This window comes from Zalophus californianus, chromosome 8 (assembly GCF_009762305.2).
Source record: "Zalophus californianus isolate mZalCal1 chromosome 8, mZalCal1.pri.v2, whole genome shotgun sequence".
NCBI classification, from domain to species: domain Eukaryota; kingdom Metazoa; phylum Chordata; class Mammalia; order Carnivora; family Otariidae; genus Zalophus; species Zalophus californianus.
In genome coordinates, this window is record NC_045602.1 from 117,786,107 (window position 1) to 117,805,835 (window position 19,729).

The window sequence follows — 19,729 nt, forward strand, 5'->3', positions numbered from 1 at the left end:
TATAACTTAAATAATAGTAAACATTGGGTACTTACATGCCACGTACAATACTAGGTGTTATGCCTCATTTAAATACTATGACAAAACTCTATGCAAGATAGCAATACTCCCATTTTATAGATGAGGAAACTAAGAGTCAGAGAGGTTAAATAACTTTATCAAGGTTATATTGTTAATACAAAGCAGAGATAAAACTCAATTCCAAAAGCATATAATCACTTGAGAAGCCAAATATATTGGAATGTTTGGAAAATAACCCATCTGTGATCCAGGGACAGCTTAACTTTATCTGAGATGGACCACCTATGTTACCTTCTGGCTCTTACCTGTTAGCTTAGTGAAGGCTTCCATGTCATCAATTGCTGTAGAAATGTGGTACTTTTTTCCTTCAGCACCTGTAATCTCTATGTAGGGGTCTGCTTTGAGGAAAGCATCTGTAATCCTAAAGATCATTTCATAAAAATTTTATGCTTATGAGAAAATTTGAGTATTTGCTTAATGCCATGCTTAAAGTTAAAGAAATCTTTCTACTTCAAAGAAGTAAAATCCTGAGACATGATGTTCTAAAGACAACTGTTTTTGGATCATACATAAAGGCATAAATAAGCGCATGGTGATTTGTGAGCTACCATGTTTACTGGGATCCAGGCATTATGTGGGGCTTTGGATATATTATCTTATTTAATCTTTCCAACAAGATAGATGTAATCAGCCTCCATTTTATAGATGCAGAAATGAAGTATTTTCGTTTACCCAAGTTGGGAAGAAGCAATACCAGGCTTTGAACCTAGATCTCTCTGAACTCTCTGAATTAAAAACAAAAACTTCTTATCAAAGGAACAACCATACAAATGGGTGGATGTATTCTAACTAGTCTGCTCATGTCAGTTTAGAACTATTTCAGAGACATGGAATTAATTCACACTCTGCTTTTGAGAACTCTTCATGGGTCTTTGAGTCTCAGAGAGATGTGTGGGCTGTACTTTTATCTGTACTTGGCCGAACTTTTCTGCTATGGTTCTCACTGGGTTGGGGAAAAGAGGTGAAATTCCTATCGGCTTCACTATTTTCCACTAATTTTGAAAAATAACTGACGGGGTGAGGACAGACATTAATCTTCATCCTTAAAATTAACTTTTTGTCATTAGTTTTAGAGTGTCAATTATTCACGTCTTATCTCTCACCTTGATACTAACATCTGGCACAGAAGCAACTAGCTCTGGGGAGGGTCTAAGCCATGCCTCTTCATGACTAGTTGAAGCCAACTCTTCCACCCTTCATCTATCCCCTTTATGCATTCTCCTCCCTTTACTTTATGCTAGTTTTTTGTTGTAGTAAGGGAACCCTTTTAGATTTATTCATTTAAAATTCACTTGAATTCACCTAGAAATCTCAACTTGACCCAAGAATGATCTAACAAAGCATCATAAAAAATTTTATGGAGAAATAGCAGTCAAATTTCTTACATCGTATCAATGATGTTGCCAACTTTGTGTTGATAAGCTCTGCGGTGCAAAGAGTTGCGAGTATGGAACATGTCATACAGATTCCCAACCTCCTGAAGGAAAACATGAAATAAATATTATTGTAGGGTCAGGTTATGTTACCCTTGTTAGGAGACAAGTACATAGGACAAGGAAAAGGGACGGTGACAGACAAGAAGTCTATGCACAGGAGCTACCTCATTAAAATCCCTGAGTCCATTAAAAAACTACAAGGCAGGTTAGGAAAACCATTTCTTCTGGGTTTGCAACTTTTCTTCTTCTTCTTCTTTTTTTTTTTTTAAGACTTTATTTGTTTATTTGTCAGAGAGAGAGCAAGCACAAGCAGGGGGAGCTGCAGGCAGAGGGAGAGGGAGAAGCAGGCTTCCCGCCGAGCAGGGAGCCCGATGCAGGACTCGATCCCAGGACCCTGGGATCATGACCCGAGCCGAAGGCAAACGTTTAACCGACTGAGCCACCCAGGCGTCCCTCAACTTTTCTTCTTAATCTATTTTTTTAACTCTGTAGCAGGTTCTGTTTTAGGCATCTTCAATATGTTTTTTAATCTTCTCAACAAGTCTAGAAGTTAGGCATTCTTCTTCTTATATTCTTTATTCTCAAAAGACTTTTTTTTTTTTTAAGACTTATTTGTCAGAGAGAGACAGAGTACAAGCAGGGGGAGCGGCAGGCAGAGGGAGAAGCAGGCTCCCTGCTGAGAAAGGAGCCCAATGCATTCTTGATCCCAGGACTCTGGGATCACGACCTGAGCCAAAGGCAGATGCTTAACCGACTGAGCCATCCAGGCGCCCAAAGAAAGACTTTCTATGGTAAAATCCCATACTACTCTTTAGTTACATGACTCTAATCTAGCAGGGACCTAATGATTTAGTATTTTACCTATTATGAAACACTAACATAGATAACTAATTATGGTTAAGGCTGAGACTTGAGTCAAACTTTCTGGGCTGAAACTCCAGTTCTGCCATTTATTAACTATATGTCTTCTCTGTGCTTCAGTTTGCTCACCTATTAAGTGGCATAAAAATAGTATCTATTTCATAGGGTTGTGAGGACCAAGTTAATCCACCTAAAGCACTTAGAACAGTGCCCAGCACCATACTCAATAAATGTCTGTTGTAATTTTGCAGAAGTGAAAAGAACTTTTAGATACTTACAAGTGCTAAGTGTAAAGTAAAATGATTGACAATTTACCAGGTTGTGATTTTTCCAAATTATTGAATGATTACTTCTAGACTTGGAACTAGGAACTACAGCTTCTCTATTGTTCCTCTGACATAACTCACCTTATCTCTAGTACAAATACGCTTCCTATTATCTACTTCACAGACACGGGCAAATTTAATAAAGCGCTGGTAATCAAAATTATTTTGGATTCCAAGATGATGGCAGTCCCTGGAAAGATTCCAAAGCAGAGAGAGAAAATTTTTCAACGAGGAAACTGTACCTTAAATATTAACACTAAATGTACACAAGAATTTCATTTTTTATTTAGGTAAAAATTAAATATATTTAAAGCATGTAAGGATTTTAACCAATTTTTCTGAAGTGTTCAGAGCATACCTGGCAAAATAATCCCATTTGTCCACATCGATGCCATTTCTTTTATTGGCCACTATCTCATAAAGGAAGCTTTTCTCTTTAGGACGCCCTTTATATGGCCACTGGAAGACAAGAAAACTCACCAAAGTTTTAGGATATGAACCATCTATTTACAAGCAAAGCAAAGCAACTGTGTTCACCTAAAAATCATAAACAGATACTTGAATGGGAATGTGAGATAACTTAGGAGGTTCTACTCTTTCCCTCTTCCACTTAATTTCTAAACTAGTAGGAAAGGTTAAAGAAATGCTAAGGTATGTGATATCCTGTTAATACTAAACCTTTTGCCATTGAAAGGATCGTAACTCGGGGCGCCTGGGTGGCTGAGATGGTTAAGCCTCTGCCTTCGGCTCAGGTCGTGATCCCAGGGTCCTGGGATTGAGTCCCATATCCGGCTCCCTGCTCAGCGGAGAGCCTGCTTCTCCCTCTGCCTCTGCACCTCCCCCTGCTCATGCTCTCTCTCCCTCTGTATCTCTCTGTCTCAAATGAATAAATAAAAAAAAAAATCTTAAAAAAAAAAAGGGATCCTAACTCGTTACATTTCTCATAACCAACAAGCTTTCTTCTTTTCTTGGCTTAAAAATTTCTTTAAAATATAAAATCTGAGGGTGCCTGGGTGGCTCAGTCGTTAAGTGTCTGCCTTTGGCTCGGGTCATGATCCCAGGGTCCTGGGATCGAGCCCCACATCGGGCTCCCTGCTCAGCGGGGAGACTCCTATTCCTGCTCCCTCTGTAGCTCCCCTCTCCCGTTTACACTCTCTCTCTGTCAAATAAATAAATGAAATCTTAAAAAAAAATTTTTTTTGAAGCTCCCCTATTTTGGAAATAGAGTATTTGCCTCAAAATCCAGCTCTTCATCTTATTATATCTTACAAATAGATTTGTATATTTATTCAAGGAAAAAAAACTTAGAGGGAAATTATTTTTCAACTTTTTTATTATTTTTTTAAACTATTTTATTTATCTATTTGAGAAAGAGTGAGCATGAGCAGGAGGAGAGGCAGAGGAAGAAGCAGACTCCCTGCTGAGCAGGGAGCCCCAGGTGGGGCTTGATCCCAGAACCCTGGGATCATGACCTGAGGAGAAGGCAGATGCTTAACCAAGTGAGCCACCCAGGTGCCCCATTAATCTGTCCGTCTGTCTGTCTATCTATCTATCTATCATTTATCTATCTATCGGGGGGGGCAGATGGAGAAGGAGAGAGAGAATCCCAAGTAGGCTCCATGCTCAGCACAGAGCCTGACATGGGGCTCAATCTCAGAACCCTGAGATCATGACCTGAGGCAAAACCAAGAGTTGGACACTTAATCAACCATGGCACCCAGGCGCCCCTCAACTTCTTTTTAATTCAAACAAACAAACAAACAAATAAAGAGATTTTCCTTTGAACTATTCAACTTTTTTTCTAGGGCTTCATATATCTAAATATTTCAGATGCTATTTTTTTATCATTTTATTTTTTTCTTTTTAAATTTCCTTTTCTGAGTCCTGCCCCCCCTCATTTTTCCCTCCCCCCGACTTCCCATTCCCTCACACCTTTCCCCCCAGCACTCAAACATGTTAATTTTAATGGGGAAACAAGACACATACTTTTACATTTTCCAAATGATATTACCTCCGACTCCTATATAGAATACTGCATATCTACTTGCCAAAAAATATTTACATAGGTATTTTAATTTGGGGGGTAACTTCTAAAGATCTCAGTTAAGAGATTAAAAAAATAGATAAGCCTTTCATTTTTTTTGGTATTACACAGTAGAAACATATAATGTATTTTATCATTTAGTCTCCTTAAAATAGCCAAATGTCTCTCTTCATATAGCTCTGAAGAAAACTAGAAAAGGCTAGATGGGAAACACAGTCAATTCAAATTAAGTTGTACACAAACTTACCGAAGAATCTTTGATTGGTGATTCAAGTGGTCCTGTAATTTGTTCCTTGATAAAGCAAATGTCTTCTTCAGGGATGAGACCATAGTATTCCATGACTTCTTTGAGTCCATTAGAATTAACTAGGTGCTCAAACATCATCACTGAGCCCTGTTCATGCTAGGAAAAGTCAACACAGTATGGTCTGTTATAGACTCTAGTACATTAGGGACCCCAGATAATCCAAATTATTCTTGATTCCAGGTAATTCAAAGATAAATTTCTATTGCATGTTAATTATCTAGCTTTCAGCTACTGTCTTGCAGATTTTTTTTTTTAAGCAGACTACACACCCAGCATGGAGCCCAATGCAGGGCTTTACCTCAGGATCCTGAGATCGAGACCTGAGCTAAGATCAAGAGTCAGATGCCTCACCGACTGAGTACCCAGGCATCCCTTGCAGATATTTTTAAAAAATCTGTCAAATTTGTCTCTATTTTACTACCAATAAGCCTTTTATGTATCATGTTCATCATTATTTCATAAATATATTTAACGTGGGGAACCTGGGTGGCTCAGTTGGTTAAGTGTCTGCCTTTGGCTCAGGTCATGATCCCAGGGTCTTGGGATCCAGTCCCACTTCAAGCTCCCTGCTCAGCGGAGAGCCTGCTTCTCCCTCTGCCTGCCTGCCTGCCACTCCCCCTGCTCGTGCACTTGTGTGCTCTCTCTCTCTGTCAAATAAATAAATAAATTTTTTTAAAAAAGTAATAAATATATTTAATGAGATATAATCATTTACAGTACAAACGTACTGCACAGTATGGTACAGAAGAATATTACCCGGTCATACAGGTAGAATCACTATAAAATTCAGTTCAACTGGGGTGCCTGGCTGGCTCAGTCAGTGGAGCATGAGACCCTTGATCTTGAGTCGTGAGTTCAAGCCCCACATTGGGTGTGAAGCCTACTTAAAATAAAATTTAAAATTTCAAAAAAAAAATTCAGTTCATTTCATCAGCCTTGAAACATCGTCACAAATTCTGTTAGCACTTCCATCTAGTGGCGAAAAGGGGTAACTGCAAACTTGCCAGTAAAAACAAAAGTGTTTTAGAGCTTTGTGGTCACCATCGAGGTGGGAATCTCAAACTGGCCTCTTTTTACTCTGTCTCCGCTCTCTCATTCATAATTGTAAAAATCAAATGATCCCCTGAAGAGATCGGTGCCATCACAGGTCCTACCAAAAACTGATTCAATATGAAAACAAAAACCTAAATGGTCCTACAACTATTTTTAAAAAAAATTGAATCAAGACGCATATTAATTACAAAGAGAAAAAACAGTTAAAGTTTATAATGGGGAAATCTGGTAAACATTGGTAAACACTGAATCAAGTGATCAAAGTTAAAATCACTAGCAGTGTGCTAAACAGATTTGATGTGCCTCCAATGTGATATACTAAGAAGATACAATGTGGCATTCTGCCAAAAACACAGTCTGACAGTATGTATCAGAAAACTGCAAACATCAGACAAACTGAAGGACATTCCGGAAACAACTCAACTGTACTCTTCAAAAAATAACAAGGTCATAAAAGATAAAGACTGAAGGGGGCGCCTGGGTGGCTCAGTCGGTTAAGCGGCTGCCTCCGGCTCAGGTCATGATCCCGGGGTCCTGGGATCAAGCCCCGCATCGGGCTCCCTGCTCCGCAGAGAGTCTGCCTCTCCCCCTCCCTCTCCCTGCCTCCCTGCCTGCCTCTCTGCCTGCTTGTGCTCTCTCTCTATCAAATAAATAAATAAAATCTTAAAAAAAAAAAAGATAAAGACTGAAGACTTGTTCCAGATCAAAGGAGAGTAAAGAAAAATAGCAACTAAGTAGTATGTATGAACCAGGGAGAAAAAAAAGTTTTCTTCCTCCTTTTCTATATGGACAATTGGTGCAATTTGAAAGAAATAAAAATTAGATAACAGTATAGCATCGATATTAATTTTCCGGTTTAGGTACTTGTACTGAGGTCATGTAAGAGAATGCTGTTTTTAGGAAATACCCACTGAAGTATTTAGGAATAAAGGGGTTTGTCTACAACTTACTTTCAAATGGTTCAGAAAAAAACATATTACTTTTTAAAAGATTTTTATTAAGTAATCTCTACACCCAATATGGGGCTCAAACTCATAAGCCAGAGATCAAGAGACCCATGCTCCACCAACTGAACCAGCCAGGCACCCCCCAAAAAATGTATATATACAGAAAAATCTAAGTCCCACAAAGATAGTTTGGACAAGAGCAAGGAAAATTATAAGCAACTCAGGAGTAAATATAACAGAAGATCTATAAAACCTTTATGGAGAAAATTATAAAATTTAAAATAGAAGAGCCAAGGGCCAAAGATCCTCAATAAAAGAATAGGATGCAAACAACTGTACTACCAACTATGAAGACTTATTATAAAGTAATAATAATTAAGGGCGCCTGGGTGGCTCAGTTGGTTAAGCGACTGCCTTCGGCTCAGGTCATGATCCCGGAGTCCTGGGATCGAGTCCCACATCGGGCTCCCTGCTCGGCAGGGAGTCTGCTCCTCCCTCTGACCCTCTTCCCTCTCGTGCTCTCTATCTCTCATTCTCTCTCTCTCAAATAAATAAATAAAATCTTTAAAAAAAAAAAAAACCTAACAAATCACCTTAAAAAAAAAAAAAGTAATAATAATTAAGAAAGTGTGGAATAGGGGCGCCTAGGTGAGTTGGTGGTTGGGCATCTGACTCATGATTTCGGCTTGGAGGGTGATCTTGGGGTCATGGGATTGAGCCCCAAGTCGGGCTCCCTGCTCAGCATGGAGTCTGCTTGGGATTCTGTTTCCCTCTCCCTCTGTCCCTCCCCTGCTCCCGTGCTCACTCTGTCTCTCTCTCTCTCTCTCAAATAAATAGATAGTGTCTGACTTTTGGTTTTGGCTCAGGTCATGATTTAAGGGTCCTGAGATGGAGCCAAGCATCAGACTCCATACTCAGCAGGGAACCTGCTTCTCTCCTTCTCCCTCTGGCCCTCTCCCTGCTCATGTGCTCTCTTTCTCTAATAAAGAAATCTTTAAAAGAACAAAAATTTAAAAAAAAATAAATAAATAAATAGGGGTGCCTGGGTGGCTTAGTCAGGTAGACATCTGACTCTTGGTTTCAGTTTCGGTCATGATCTCATGGGTCGTGGGATCAAGCCCTGTGTCAGGCTCTACTCTCAGCAAGGGGTTGGCTTGGGGATTCTCTCTGCCCTTCCCTCCACTGTCTCTCTCTCTCTCTCAAAAATAAATAAATAAATCTTTTATAAAATTTTTTTTGGAAGATGTATTTATTTTAGAGAGAGAGAGAGAGAGAGAGAGAGAGAGAGAGCGCACGAGTGGGAGGGGCAGAAGGAAAGAGACTCTCAAGCCTACTCAGTGCCGAGCAAGGAGCCCCACGTGGGGCTTGATCCCATGACCCTGAGATCAGGGCCTGAACCGAAATCCAAGAATCAGACACCTAACTGATTGTGCCATCCAGACACCTCTGAAAGGCCAAATTTTCAAATACAAAGACTTGGAAACGGGATGCCTTGATCTCAGGGTTGTGAGTTCAAGCCCCATGCTGGGAGTGGAGCCTACTTTAAAAAATAAATACAAAGACTTGCAAATGACTGAATAGATCCTTTTTAGATCAGCCTTGCTGAAGAAAACAACTATTAAGTCTGGACAACTTCCTACAGGTACTGGCAGGCAACCAAAAGCAGACAGACGTGAGCTTTTTCCAAGTTAACACTTCGAAAAAAGCCTTGGGCAATATGCCAGTTCTTTTATGTCCTTTATCATGAGGCCCCAAGGCAGCAAAACTACAGAGAAACTACCCATCTTAGTCGAAGAACCAGAATACTTCATCAGAATTCAAAATTTGGAGCACCTGGGTGGCTCAGTTGTTAAGTGTCTGCCTTCAGCTCAGGTCATGATCCCAGGGTCCTGGGAAGAGCCCCACATCAGGCTCCCTGCTTGGCAGGAAGCCTGCTTCTCCCTCTCCCATTCCCCCTACTTGTGTTCCCTCTCTCGCTGTGTCTCTCTGTGTCAAATAAATAAATAAAATCTTAAAAAAAAAAGAATTTAAAATTTGTTTCTCAAAAGGCACCATTAAAAAAAATGAATTGGCAAGTTCGAGATGGGAAAAAAATCTTTACAATACATACATCTGTTTTTTATATATATATATATATAGTTACTACATACACTATTACATATGTATATATAGTTGTATCATATATATAATTACTCAAATCAACAATTAAAAGGCAAACAACATTTTTTAATGTTGAAAGAACTCTTCACAAAAGATAGTATCAATAACAAAGTACAGGAAATGGTATTCAACATACATTGAAGAACGTCAATAAAAACCAAAAAACCCCAAAACACCACTTGACACTCATTAGGTTAATCTAAAAAACCAAATGTTGATGAGGCTATGGGACAGTAAATCTCCCACAGTGCTTACAGAGCATAAAATGGTACAATATGGGAGAGGTCTGGGAGTTTCTAACAAAGTAAACACGCATCTACTTTATGACCTGGCACTTTTAGGCATTTTACCTAAAAGAAATGAAGACATGTTCCACAAAAATCATGTACAGTGACGTGTACAGCAACCTCATTTGTAGTAGTCAAAAAGTGAAAACAACCCAAATCCTATCAAAGGGAAAAAATAAACAAATCACAACTTACCCATACAATGGAATACTAACTCAGCAATAAGCAGGGATCAAAAGGTGATGCATGCAACGTGAAGGAATCTCACAATCATATTGTGTGAATAAAAGCAAGACACAATAAAAAAATAATAAAATAATAAAAAATAAAAAAATAAAAGAAACCAAGACACAAAAGAGTATCTACGATATGATTCTACTTATAACAAATCTAAGAATAGACAAAGCTAATCTTAGTTTATAAAACTCAGAAGGTGATGAGGGAGAAGTAGGCATTGACTGAGAATTTTCCAAGAAGATGAAGACATTCCATACCCTGACTTGGCTAGTGGTTAGGTGGATATATACTCCTGCCAAAATTCACTGAACCAGGGCACCTGACTGGCTCAGTCAGTGGAGTGTGCGACTCTTGATCTTGGGGTTGTGAGTTTGAGCCCCATGTTAGGTGTAGAGATTACTTAAACCAACAACAAACTTTAAAAAATTTCACTGAACTGTACATTTAAGATCAGTACAACTTACTATATATGAATTTTTCCTTTGAAAGAAAGAAAAGTAGGGGCGCCTGGTTGGCTCAGTTGGTGAAGCATGTGGCTCTTGATATCGGGGTCATGAGTTCAAGCCCCACATTGGGTGTAGATGTTACTTAAGAAAAGTAAAATATTTTAAAAAAAGAAAGAAAGAAAATAGAGGTTGATGTGGAAGAACCATTCAGTACATATTAATATCCTTTTCTACTCCATGTTCCAGAAATACAATGTGGTAAAAAATGGAAGCCAGCATAACTTCACTTTTCAAAAATTGATTCCAAAAATATGGGTCAGCCACCCACATATCCTAATTATAAAATAGTTCAATTAAGGGCGCCTGGGTGGCTCAGATGGTTAAGCGTCTGCCTTCGGCTCAGGTCATGATCCCAGAGTCCTGGGATCGAGCCCCACATCGGGCTCCCTGTTTCTCGGGAGCCTGCTTCTCCCTCTGCCTCTCTCTCTCTGTCTCTCATGAATAAATAAATAAAATCTTTAAAAAAAAATAGTTCAATTAATATAAATGATGAAACTTCCCTGGTATTGGCTACTTCATGATTTAAAAAAAAAAGTTAAAATGGAGTTGGCCTTTTATTTATTTTTTCAATAGTGTGATAGAATAGTAAGAGCATTAAATTAGCAGCTAGAGGGACACCTGGGTGGCTCAGTTTGTTAAGCATCTGGCTTTGGCTCAGGTCATGATCTGGGGGTCCTGGGACTGAGCCCCGAGTTGGGCTTCCCACTCAGCAGAGAGTCTGCTTCTCCCTCTCCCCCTCCACCCCACTTGTGCTCTGTCTCTGTCTCTCTCAAATAAATAAAATCTTTTTTAAAAATTTAGCAGCTAGAAAACCTGGTTTTCTAGAGCTGGCTCTACCATTTAACAGCTTTGTGATTTTTTTTTTTTAAGATTTATTTATTCTTTTGAGAGAGAGAGAGAGCGCGCACGTGCGAGCAGGAGGAAGGGGCAGAGGGAGAAGGAGACGAAGGAGACTGTGCTGAGTGCAGAGGCCAACGAGGGGCTCTATCTGACAACCCATGAGATCATGACCTAACCCGAAACCAAGAGTCATTCACTTAACTAACTGCCACCCAGGCGCCCCAAGCTTTGTGATTTTTTTGTATATCAGTATACCTCTGTGAGCTTCAAGTTCCTTTACACTTATAAAAATGTAGGTTATGATTCTTTCCTTAAAGACTACTGGGAGATCAAATTAAATACACACACACACACACACACACACACACATGAATATGAGTACACTGTAATGGGGAAGTATACTATCACAAAGCAATGGTTGCTTAAATAGTCTTTGCTAACTATTGAATATATGAATACATACCGTCCATTCCACATTTGGGCGAGCAAGTGGAATAAATCTTCCATCAAACATATGAGAAAACGGCCCATGACCTTAAAAACAAAAGCAGCCTTAGAACAAGGAAATTGCTTGTAACCTGGTAAAATGTAAATCTATTTTTTTATCTTTTTAGCTTAACTTGAAAATGAACAGAAATTAATAATCTATAAGTACATCACAAAAAGGGACAAACAAATCCTTCCTTTCTATTTTCTAAAACAAGAGATTAGGAAATAAAATCATATAGGAAAGTCAGGTGTCCATGGAGGGGTCTCTGAGTTATCAGAGCTTACATAAATCTGATGAAAGGATAGTTTTGTGTTAACCAAAAGGAATGTTAAGGAAAAACCTTTGGCATGTTCAGATTGAATATATTAGAATAGCCATTTTAAGACAATCCATTGGGGTGCAGGAAGAAAATAATATAAATTTTTCTACTCTCATCCTTTAAAAACATCTTTTTTTCATGTAAATTTTATAATGTACATAATGTATTTTATAGTAAATATACACACTTGGATTTTTACTGCTGATATGGGCAACCAAAAATGGAGATCACTAGTTTATCTTATGAATAAGTGATTTTTAAATTCCACTCATTTAATAATATGAAACTTTGTTGACACGCAACTCTATAATTATCAGAATTTCTGAAATGAGTTAGTTGGCTGAAGACGGACTCCACCTGGACCAGCCCTGGGCCTTTCTGCAAATTGCAGTCTATACAAAAAGGCTCATTAGTGCAGTGTTCAGACTCCTAGAGACTGGCAAAGGTTTCCCAATGATACCCTCTCAAAATACCTAGAATCTGTTAAATTTATCATCTAGGAGTGATATTGGTCTACTGACATCTCCAAGGGGACAAGCTAAAGAGAGTGCCCTACCCCTTTAAGAATCTGGCTAGGGGCGCCTGGGTGGCTTAGTCGTTAAGTGTCTGCCTTTGGCTCAGGTCATGATCCCAGGGTCCTGGGATTGAGCCCCACATCAGGCTTCCTGGGAGCCTGCTTCTCCCTCTCCCACTCTACCTGCTTGTGTTCCCGCTCTGTCTCTCTGTCAAAAAAAAAAAAAAATCTGGCTATCTTGAAACACAGATACCTCCCTTTCTCTGCCCTGAGGGCACACACAAACTCTTAGTCTCCTCCAATAGGTAGGAATAAACTACAAAGAGATGGGGGTAAAAACTCCTATAACAAAGAGGACAATCTCTTTTCTCTTTCTTTGTCAAAGAAGGATGATACTCTTCTACTTGGATTTAAGTGGTCCAAGACCTCACATGGGTCAGGGAAGAAAAGGAGTTCTCTAAATCTGTTGTTAATCTACTAGGGCAGATTATGTATTCTGGGTATGAGAAGAATGGATTTGATAAAGTAACTGAAAGAAAAATGGCAATTTTTCAACAAGAAGAATAAAACAAAGATAAAACTAACATCCTCCTAAACACAGTAGTCAAAAAAATTTCACTATCAGAAAGTCCTTTCATATAACTTGTAGCAAAGATGTGTAACATGGGAAATACATTGAAAGACTACAAAAAAAAAAAAAAAAAGCAATGCTTTGGGCTTACGAATCACGCTAGGAAGAAGCAATGGCACATTTAGATTAATGTTAACTGCAGAATGAAAACACAATTTTCATATATCTTTGGGTTAATTGGATTAATTTCAAAGAGAGATAACACATTATGGTTTTACATGAACAGCTTTGGTTCTTTGTACAGCATACCGAGATCATGACAAAGGCCAGCAATCTGAACACAGAGCACATCTCGTGCACTTATCTGCAGCTCTGGTTGTTTCTCACGCAGTGCACGAACCAGACATCCTGCTAGATACCCTACACTGCAGAGTAAGCAAAACAAAAAACAACATAAAGTCACTCTTCCATCCATTTGAAAGATGATACTTCTGGACCTCAAGAAATTTAACATGTTTCTCAAATGCTCTAATACATGTCTACAACAAGTGAACAGAGTAGTCAAGTAGTCTGTTTCAGAACTAGGCAGAAACACACAAACAGAATCCCCAAAGCAGGACCACAATCAGTAATCATTAGGGAAATGTAACATCAAAATCGCAATGAGATACCACCCTCACAGGCCTTAGAAAGGCTATTATAAAACAAAACAAAACAAAACAAAACAAAACCCAAAAAACAAAACAACAAATGTCGGCTAGAACGTGGAAAAATTAGAACCCTTATGCACTGTTGTTGGGAGTGTATAATGGTGCAGCCACTACAAAAAACAATATGGTAGCTCCTCAAAAAATTAAAAATAAAATTACCATATGATCCAGCAGTTCCACTCTGGGTATACACCCAAAACACTAAAGCAAGGTCTCAAAGAGATATATGCACACCCATGTTCATAGCAACACTATTCACAATAGCCAGAGGTGGAAGCAACCCAAGTGTCCACTCACAAATAGAGGGATAAACAAAATATGGTATAACCATATAATTAAGTATTACTCAGTCTTAAAAAAGAATTTCTCACACATGCTCCAACATAGATGAACTTTGAGAAAATTATGCTAAGTGAATTGAGCCAGTCACAAAAAGACAAATACTGTAGAACATTACTTACATGAGGTACCTAGAATACTTAAATTCATAGAAACCAAAAGCAGAATGGTGATGACCAGACGCTAGAGGGAGAGGAGAATGGGGAATTGTTATTTAATGGGTACAGAGTTTCAGTTTTGCAAGATGAAAAGGTTCTGGAGTTTGGTTGCACAATAATATGGATATATTTAACACTACTGAACTGTACACTTAAAAATGGTTTAGATGGTAAATTTTATATTCTGGGTATTTTACCACAAATCTTTTTTTTTTTCCAAAGAAGGACTTCTGGCTTTGTAATGCTGACAACACAGATAGAGGATAAAGTGCCTGACAAATGTTAAAAGCACTTGTAGCATTTCCCCCTAAAAGTAATTCCTGAGAATACAATATCTTTCTTTCCCCTTTAACTCTGAACTCCACGAAGTTAGAGACAATTGCTATGTTGTTGGTTTGGTAGGGCCTAGTGAGTTTTCAATAAATATGTGTTGATGAATGAATGTACATTTGGGTAGACACTTGTGTTCTGGCTATTAAAAACACTTCAAAAAAAAAAACCCACAAAAAACAAGAAACACTTCAAACAAACAAAACAAAATAAAACAGGGTGAGTACTTCATGAAACCTAGAAAACTGTCCAGTTCTTCCCAGCCCATATTCTCCTGGCTCCAGATTTTATAATGGAAAAGCAGACCAAATTCTCAACTTAGTTGTATGTAACAGAGGTGCCACCTTCTCTAAGTTTATGAATATTTTCCTGATCTACAAATTTCCTGATAGGTGAAGAAAATCATCGGCTTTCAAAGGCAATTCTATACAAGACTAAACAGGAAAATTTAAAAAATCAAACTTACAAAGTTAGTTATATCAGTAACCAACCCTGTTAGGTTTTAAATATTTAAACACAAATATGTCATCCAAATGACCTGTCAATAGACAGTTTATCTTTCCAGTAAAGATCTGAACTGGCTTACAAGAATACATAAAATAAAATATAGCAAGGTACATCAAAGCCTCAATCTTCTCATCAACAAAATATGGATATTATTACCATTTTGTAAAACTGTTCTCTAAAAGATGAGACAGTCATTTCATGATAAAGAAGGTACTTATTAACTGTAAATTCCCCATTAACTGCCTTCTTACCCTAGACTGTGCTCAAATCGATTGTGCGAAGCGCCTGGAAAAATGTAGTAACTGCCTCCCAACTGTTTGATATATCGAAGCCGCTGAAATTGAGGTGTGTCGATGATTCGGATGAGGAGAGGGTGGAGTTCAATGTGGCCATGGACAGGATCATTAATTACCTAGAAAATTATGTTTAAATTAATATCAGTAACAATATGTAACTTCATCTAAAATTTTTGTGCAGCCATTCCTATCTACAGTGTACAAAGCTATTCAATTGTTCTCAAGTAAGAACAAGACTACAGGAAATAATAAGATATTAATATCATTACCTTACTATCAGACAGATCAAGTATATTGGATCTGGGTATATTTTACTTCTTCTTAATGGATTCTAATAATAGAAAGATAAGGATTTTAATCTTTTTACTATGATTTGATTAGCCTTTAATAAGTTAGTCTTTTTTTTTTTTTTAAAGGTTTTGTTTATTTATTTGACAGAGAGAGACACAGCGAGAGAGGGAACACAAGCAGGGGGAGTGGGAGAGGGAGAAGCAGTCCTCCCGCAGAGCAGGGAGCCTGATGCGGGGCTCGATCCCAGGAACCTGGGATCATGACCCCAGCCGAAGGCAGACGCCCAACGACTGAGCCACCCAGGCGCCACCTAATAAGTTAGTCTTGAATTCAAGTTAAACATACTTATTTAACACACTCGTTCAGATCATAAAAGCATATTACTATAGGCAATGTGTATATTTTTCCCCCTAAATGTATCTATATACTGCCCATTAGGGAGAGAGGGAGGGAGTGAGGAAGAAAGGAAGCTTCCTATCATAAAGATAAGAAATCTGAGGTAGGAAAATAAAATTCTATACTACTTAATATTACTCAGAAATACTTAGTAAAAATAAATTTTACAATTACTTGTTACTCTAAGTTTAAACAGGGTTAAATATGGGTGAAGATTTAATGCCTCTCTATATTTCTTTAAATAAAGATACTTCTTGGGGCACCTGGGCCCTCAGTCAGTTAAGCGACTGACTCTTGGTTTCGGCTCAGGTCATTATCTCAGGGTCGTGAGATGGAGGTCTGTGTCAGGCTCTGTGCTCAGAGCAGAGTCTGCTTAAGATTCTCTCTTTCCCTCTCCCTCTGCCCCTCTCCTCCAGTACATGTACCCTCCTTCCCCCCCTCTCTCTAAAATAAACAAATAAAATCTTTTTTTTTTTCCCTTGCAAAAACCCTTGGCTCACCCGAGGAACAAATAAAATCTTAAAAAAATATATACTTATTTCTTAACTATCTATAACTGCCTTTTAAAGAGAAAGATACAAAATAAAAAAGGAATTTAATAAATGATCTAATTCATGATTTTCAAACTGCTTCAAATTTTTCCATGAAGTTTCTTAAAAATGTACAGAATTCTGGGAGGTGAAGGGCCTTGTCTGTGCCATACTGCCATATTCTCAGAACTCAGCACACAGCATAGTGCCTGACACATAGTAGGAACTCAAATATGTTTTATTTTTTAATTTTTATTTTTTTTAAGATTTTATTTATTTATTTGAGAGAGAGAGAGAACGAGCAGTGGGGAGGGCCAGAGGGAGAGAGAGAGAGAGAGAGAGAAGCAAATTCCCATTGAGCAGGGAGCCCAATGTGGAGCTAGATCCCAGGACCTGGAGATCATGCCCTGAGCCAAAGGCAGATGCTTAACTGAATGAGCCACCCACGCGCCCCTCAAATATGTTTTAAATGACTACTGTTGGGGCACCTTCAGCTTGGGTCATGATCCCGGAGTCCCAGGATCGAGGCCCACATCTGACTCCCTGCTTAGCAGGGAGTCTGCTTCTCCCTCTCCCTCTGCTCTTCCCCCGCCCACCACCCACACCCCACTCATGCTCCTTCTCTCTCACTTACTCTCTCTCTCAAATAAGTAAAATCTTAAATAAATAAATAAATAAATAACTACTGTTAAACTGTCATTGCAAAGATACATATGTTAAGATGCTATTATAGGGCGCCTGGGTGGCTCAGTTGGTTAAGCGACTGCCTTCGGCTCAGGTCATGATCCTGGAGTCCCGGGATCGAGTCCCATGTCGGGCTCCTTGCTCAGCAGGGAGTCTGCTTCTCTCTCTGACCCTCTTCCCTCTCGTGCTCTCTATCTCTCATTCTCTCTCTCAAATAAATAAATAAAATCTTTAAAAAAAAAAAGATGCTATTATAAAGTGTACCATGCCCATCCACAGAAATATATGAAATATGAATTAGAGAAGCTCAATGCTGTAAAGAAGCTTAAAGCTTAGGTCATCTGGTCCAACATTTGAAGATGCTGGTGATAAGGAAGTCATTTCCTTTAAAAATAGCTCAATTCAAGTTGCATACTGACAGCCTGAGTCAAGTAATGACTAAAATTTACAACTTTGTTAAACAATGTGTATGCGTATTAACAAAGATTAGATTTATGGTTGATGATTGGTGAGTATTACTTTTTTTCACCCTGCTCTATAAAGCCACTTTATCACCACAATAAACTATATCAAGTTTAGTCACCTCTAATAATATACCAAGAATGATGTCAAAGTATCTCTGGAATAGAAGACACTGTGAATGTTGTTAATTCAACCTTCTGGATGTCCTTATCAGACAAGAAAGAGTTCCAAAATCTTTAAAGATTTATGTATTTATTTGAGGGGAGGGGAGTGGCAGAGGGAGAGAGTCCTAAGCAGACTCCACACTGAGCCTGGAGCCCAACTCAGACCTCAATCTTATGACCCTGAGATCACAACTGGAGCCAAAACCAAGAGTTGGATGCTCAACTGACTGTGCCACCCAGGCACCCCCCAAAATCTTTAAATATATGACAATCAGGGGTGTCTGGCTGGCTGAGTCAGTGGAGCATGCAACTTTTTTTTTTTTTTAAGATTTTATTTATTTATTTGACAGAGAGAGTGAGAGCAGGAACACAAGCAGGGGGAGTGGGAGAGGGAGAAGCAGGCTCCCCGCAGAGCAGGGAGCCCGATGCGCAGCTCGATCCCAGGACCCTGGGATCATTACCTGAGCCAAAGGCAGATGCTTAACAACTGAGCCACCCAGGTGCCCCGGAGCATGCAACTCTTGATAGAGTTGTGAGTTTGAGCCCCAAATTGGGTGTAGAGATTAAAAATAAAATCTTTTTAAAAAATTAAGTAAAATAAAAAGAAAAGAAAATCATATATTGGCCTATTCCTTCCCCTTATATAAAATTAATGTAACCATCACAATCTATTTTTATTTTTTTTTAATTTTTTATATTTTTTAAAGATTGTATATATTTGTCAGAAGAGAGAAAGAGAGTGAGCACAAGCAGGGGGAACAGCAGGCAGAAGGAGAAGAGGACTCTCCACTGAGCAGGGAGCAGGGAGCTGATGTGGGACTCGATCCCAGGACCCTGGGATCATGACCTGAGCTGAAGCTTAACCAACTGAGCCTTAACCTTATCCTTAACCAACTGAGTCACCCAGGCATCCCCAGAATCTATTTTTTATTTTTTATTTATTTATTTTTTTAAAGATTTTATTTATTTATTTGACAGAGAGAGGCACAGTGAGAGAGGGAACACAAGCAGGGGGAGTGGGAGAGGGAGAAGCAGGCTCCCCCGCTGAGTGGGGAGCCCGATGTGGGGCTTGATCCCAGGACCCTGGGATCATGACCTGAGCCGAAGGCAGATGCTTAACGACTGAGCCACCTAGGCGCCCCAGAATCTATTTTTTAAAAATATTTTCTTTATTTATTGGAGAGAGAAAGAGCATGAATGGGAGGAGGGGCAGAGGAAAAGGGACAAGCAGACTCCCTGCTGAGCCGGGAGCATGATGATGCGGGGCTCAATCCCAGGACCCTGAGATCATGACCTGCGCCAAAGTCAGACGCTTAACTGACTGAGCCATGCAGGTACCCCTAGAATCTATTTTGTTGGTTTCTCTTCAGATCGCAAAAATTATAAAAAAAAAATTCTACAATCTACTTTTAATCCATTTAAGCGTCTAAGTTTTTACTGTCAAGTTTTCAGGTATAATAACTGGTTAAAACAAAGTAAATTTAAGCAGCTTTATAAAAAAAATAAAGAGAGGTGCCTGGGTGGCTCAGTCGGTTAAGCGACCAGCTTTTGGTTTTGGCTCAGGTCATGATCTCAGGGTTGTGAGATCGAGCTCCATATAGGGCTCCACGCTAGGTGTGGAGCTGCTTGAGATTCTCTCTCTCCCCCTTTCCCTCTGCCCCTTCCCCCATGCACTCTCTCTCTCAAATGGGTAAATAAAGTCTTTAAAAAAAAAAGAAAGAACTCACTGAAAATCATTTTTAACATATCATAATATATACCTTTCATGTCAAAATGCATCATGAGCAATTAATCATTTTACAGATCTTAATAATTATCCTTTAAAAAAAGATTTATTTATTTATTTTAGAGAGCGAGAGCGTGCAATTGTGCACAAAAGTGGG

At 38.9% G+C, this 19,729-nt stretch overlaps 1 protein-coding gene across 1 annotated transcript in view; it reads right to left on the reverse strand.

The window, feature by feature from the left end:
• SAMHD1 (SAM and HD domain containing deoxynucleoside triphosphate triphosphohydrolase 1) overlaps positions 1–19,729 on the reverse strand; it is a 57,191-nt gene that overhangs the window by 20,726 nt on the left and 16,736 nt on the right. Inside the window, exons 4-11 of the mRNA XM_027621825.2 lie at positions 15,275–15,435; positions 13,289–13,404; positions 11,549–11,619; positions 4,996–5,151; positions 3,063–3,163; positions 2,786–2,894; positions 1,467–1,558; positions 327–442 (exon numbers count right to left, since the gene is read on the reverse strand). Of these exons, the coding sequence (XP_027477626.2) occupies positions 327–442; positions 1,467–1,558; positions 2,786–2,894; positions 3,063–3,163; positions 4,996–5,151; positions 11,549–11,619; positions 13,289–13,404; positions 15,275–15,435 (922 nt within the window). The remainder of the gene's footprint in view (positions 1–326; positions 443–1,466; positions 1,559–2,785; positions 2,895–3,062; positions 3,164–4,995; positions 5,152–11,548; positions 11,620–13,288; positions 13,405–15,274; positions 15,436–19,729) is intronic.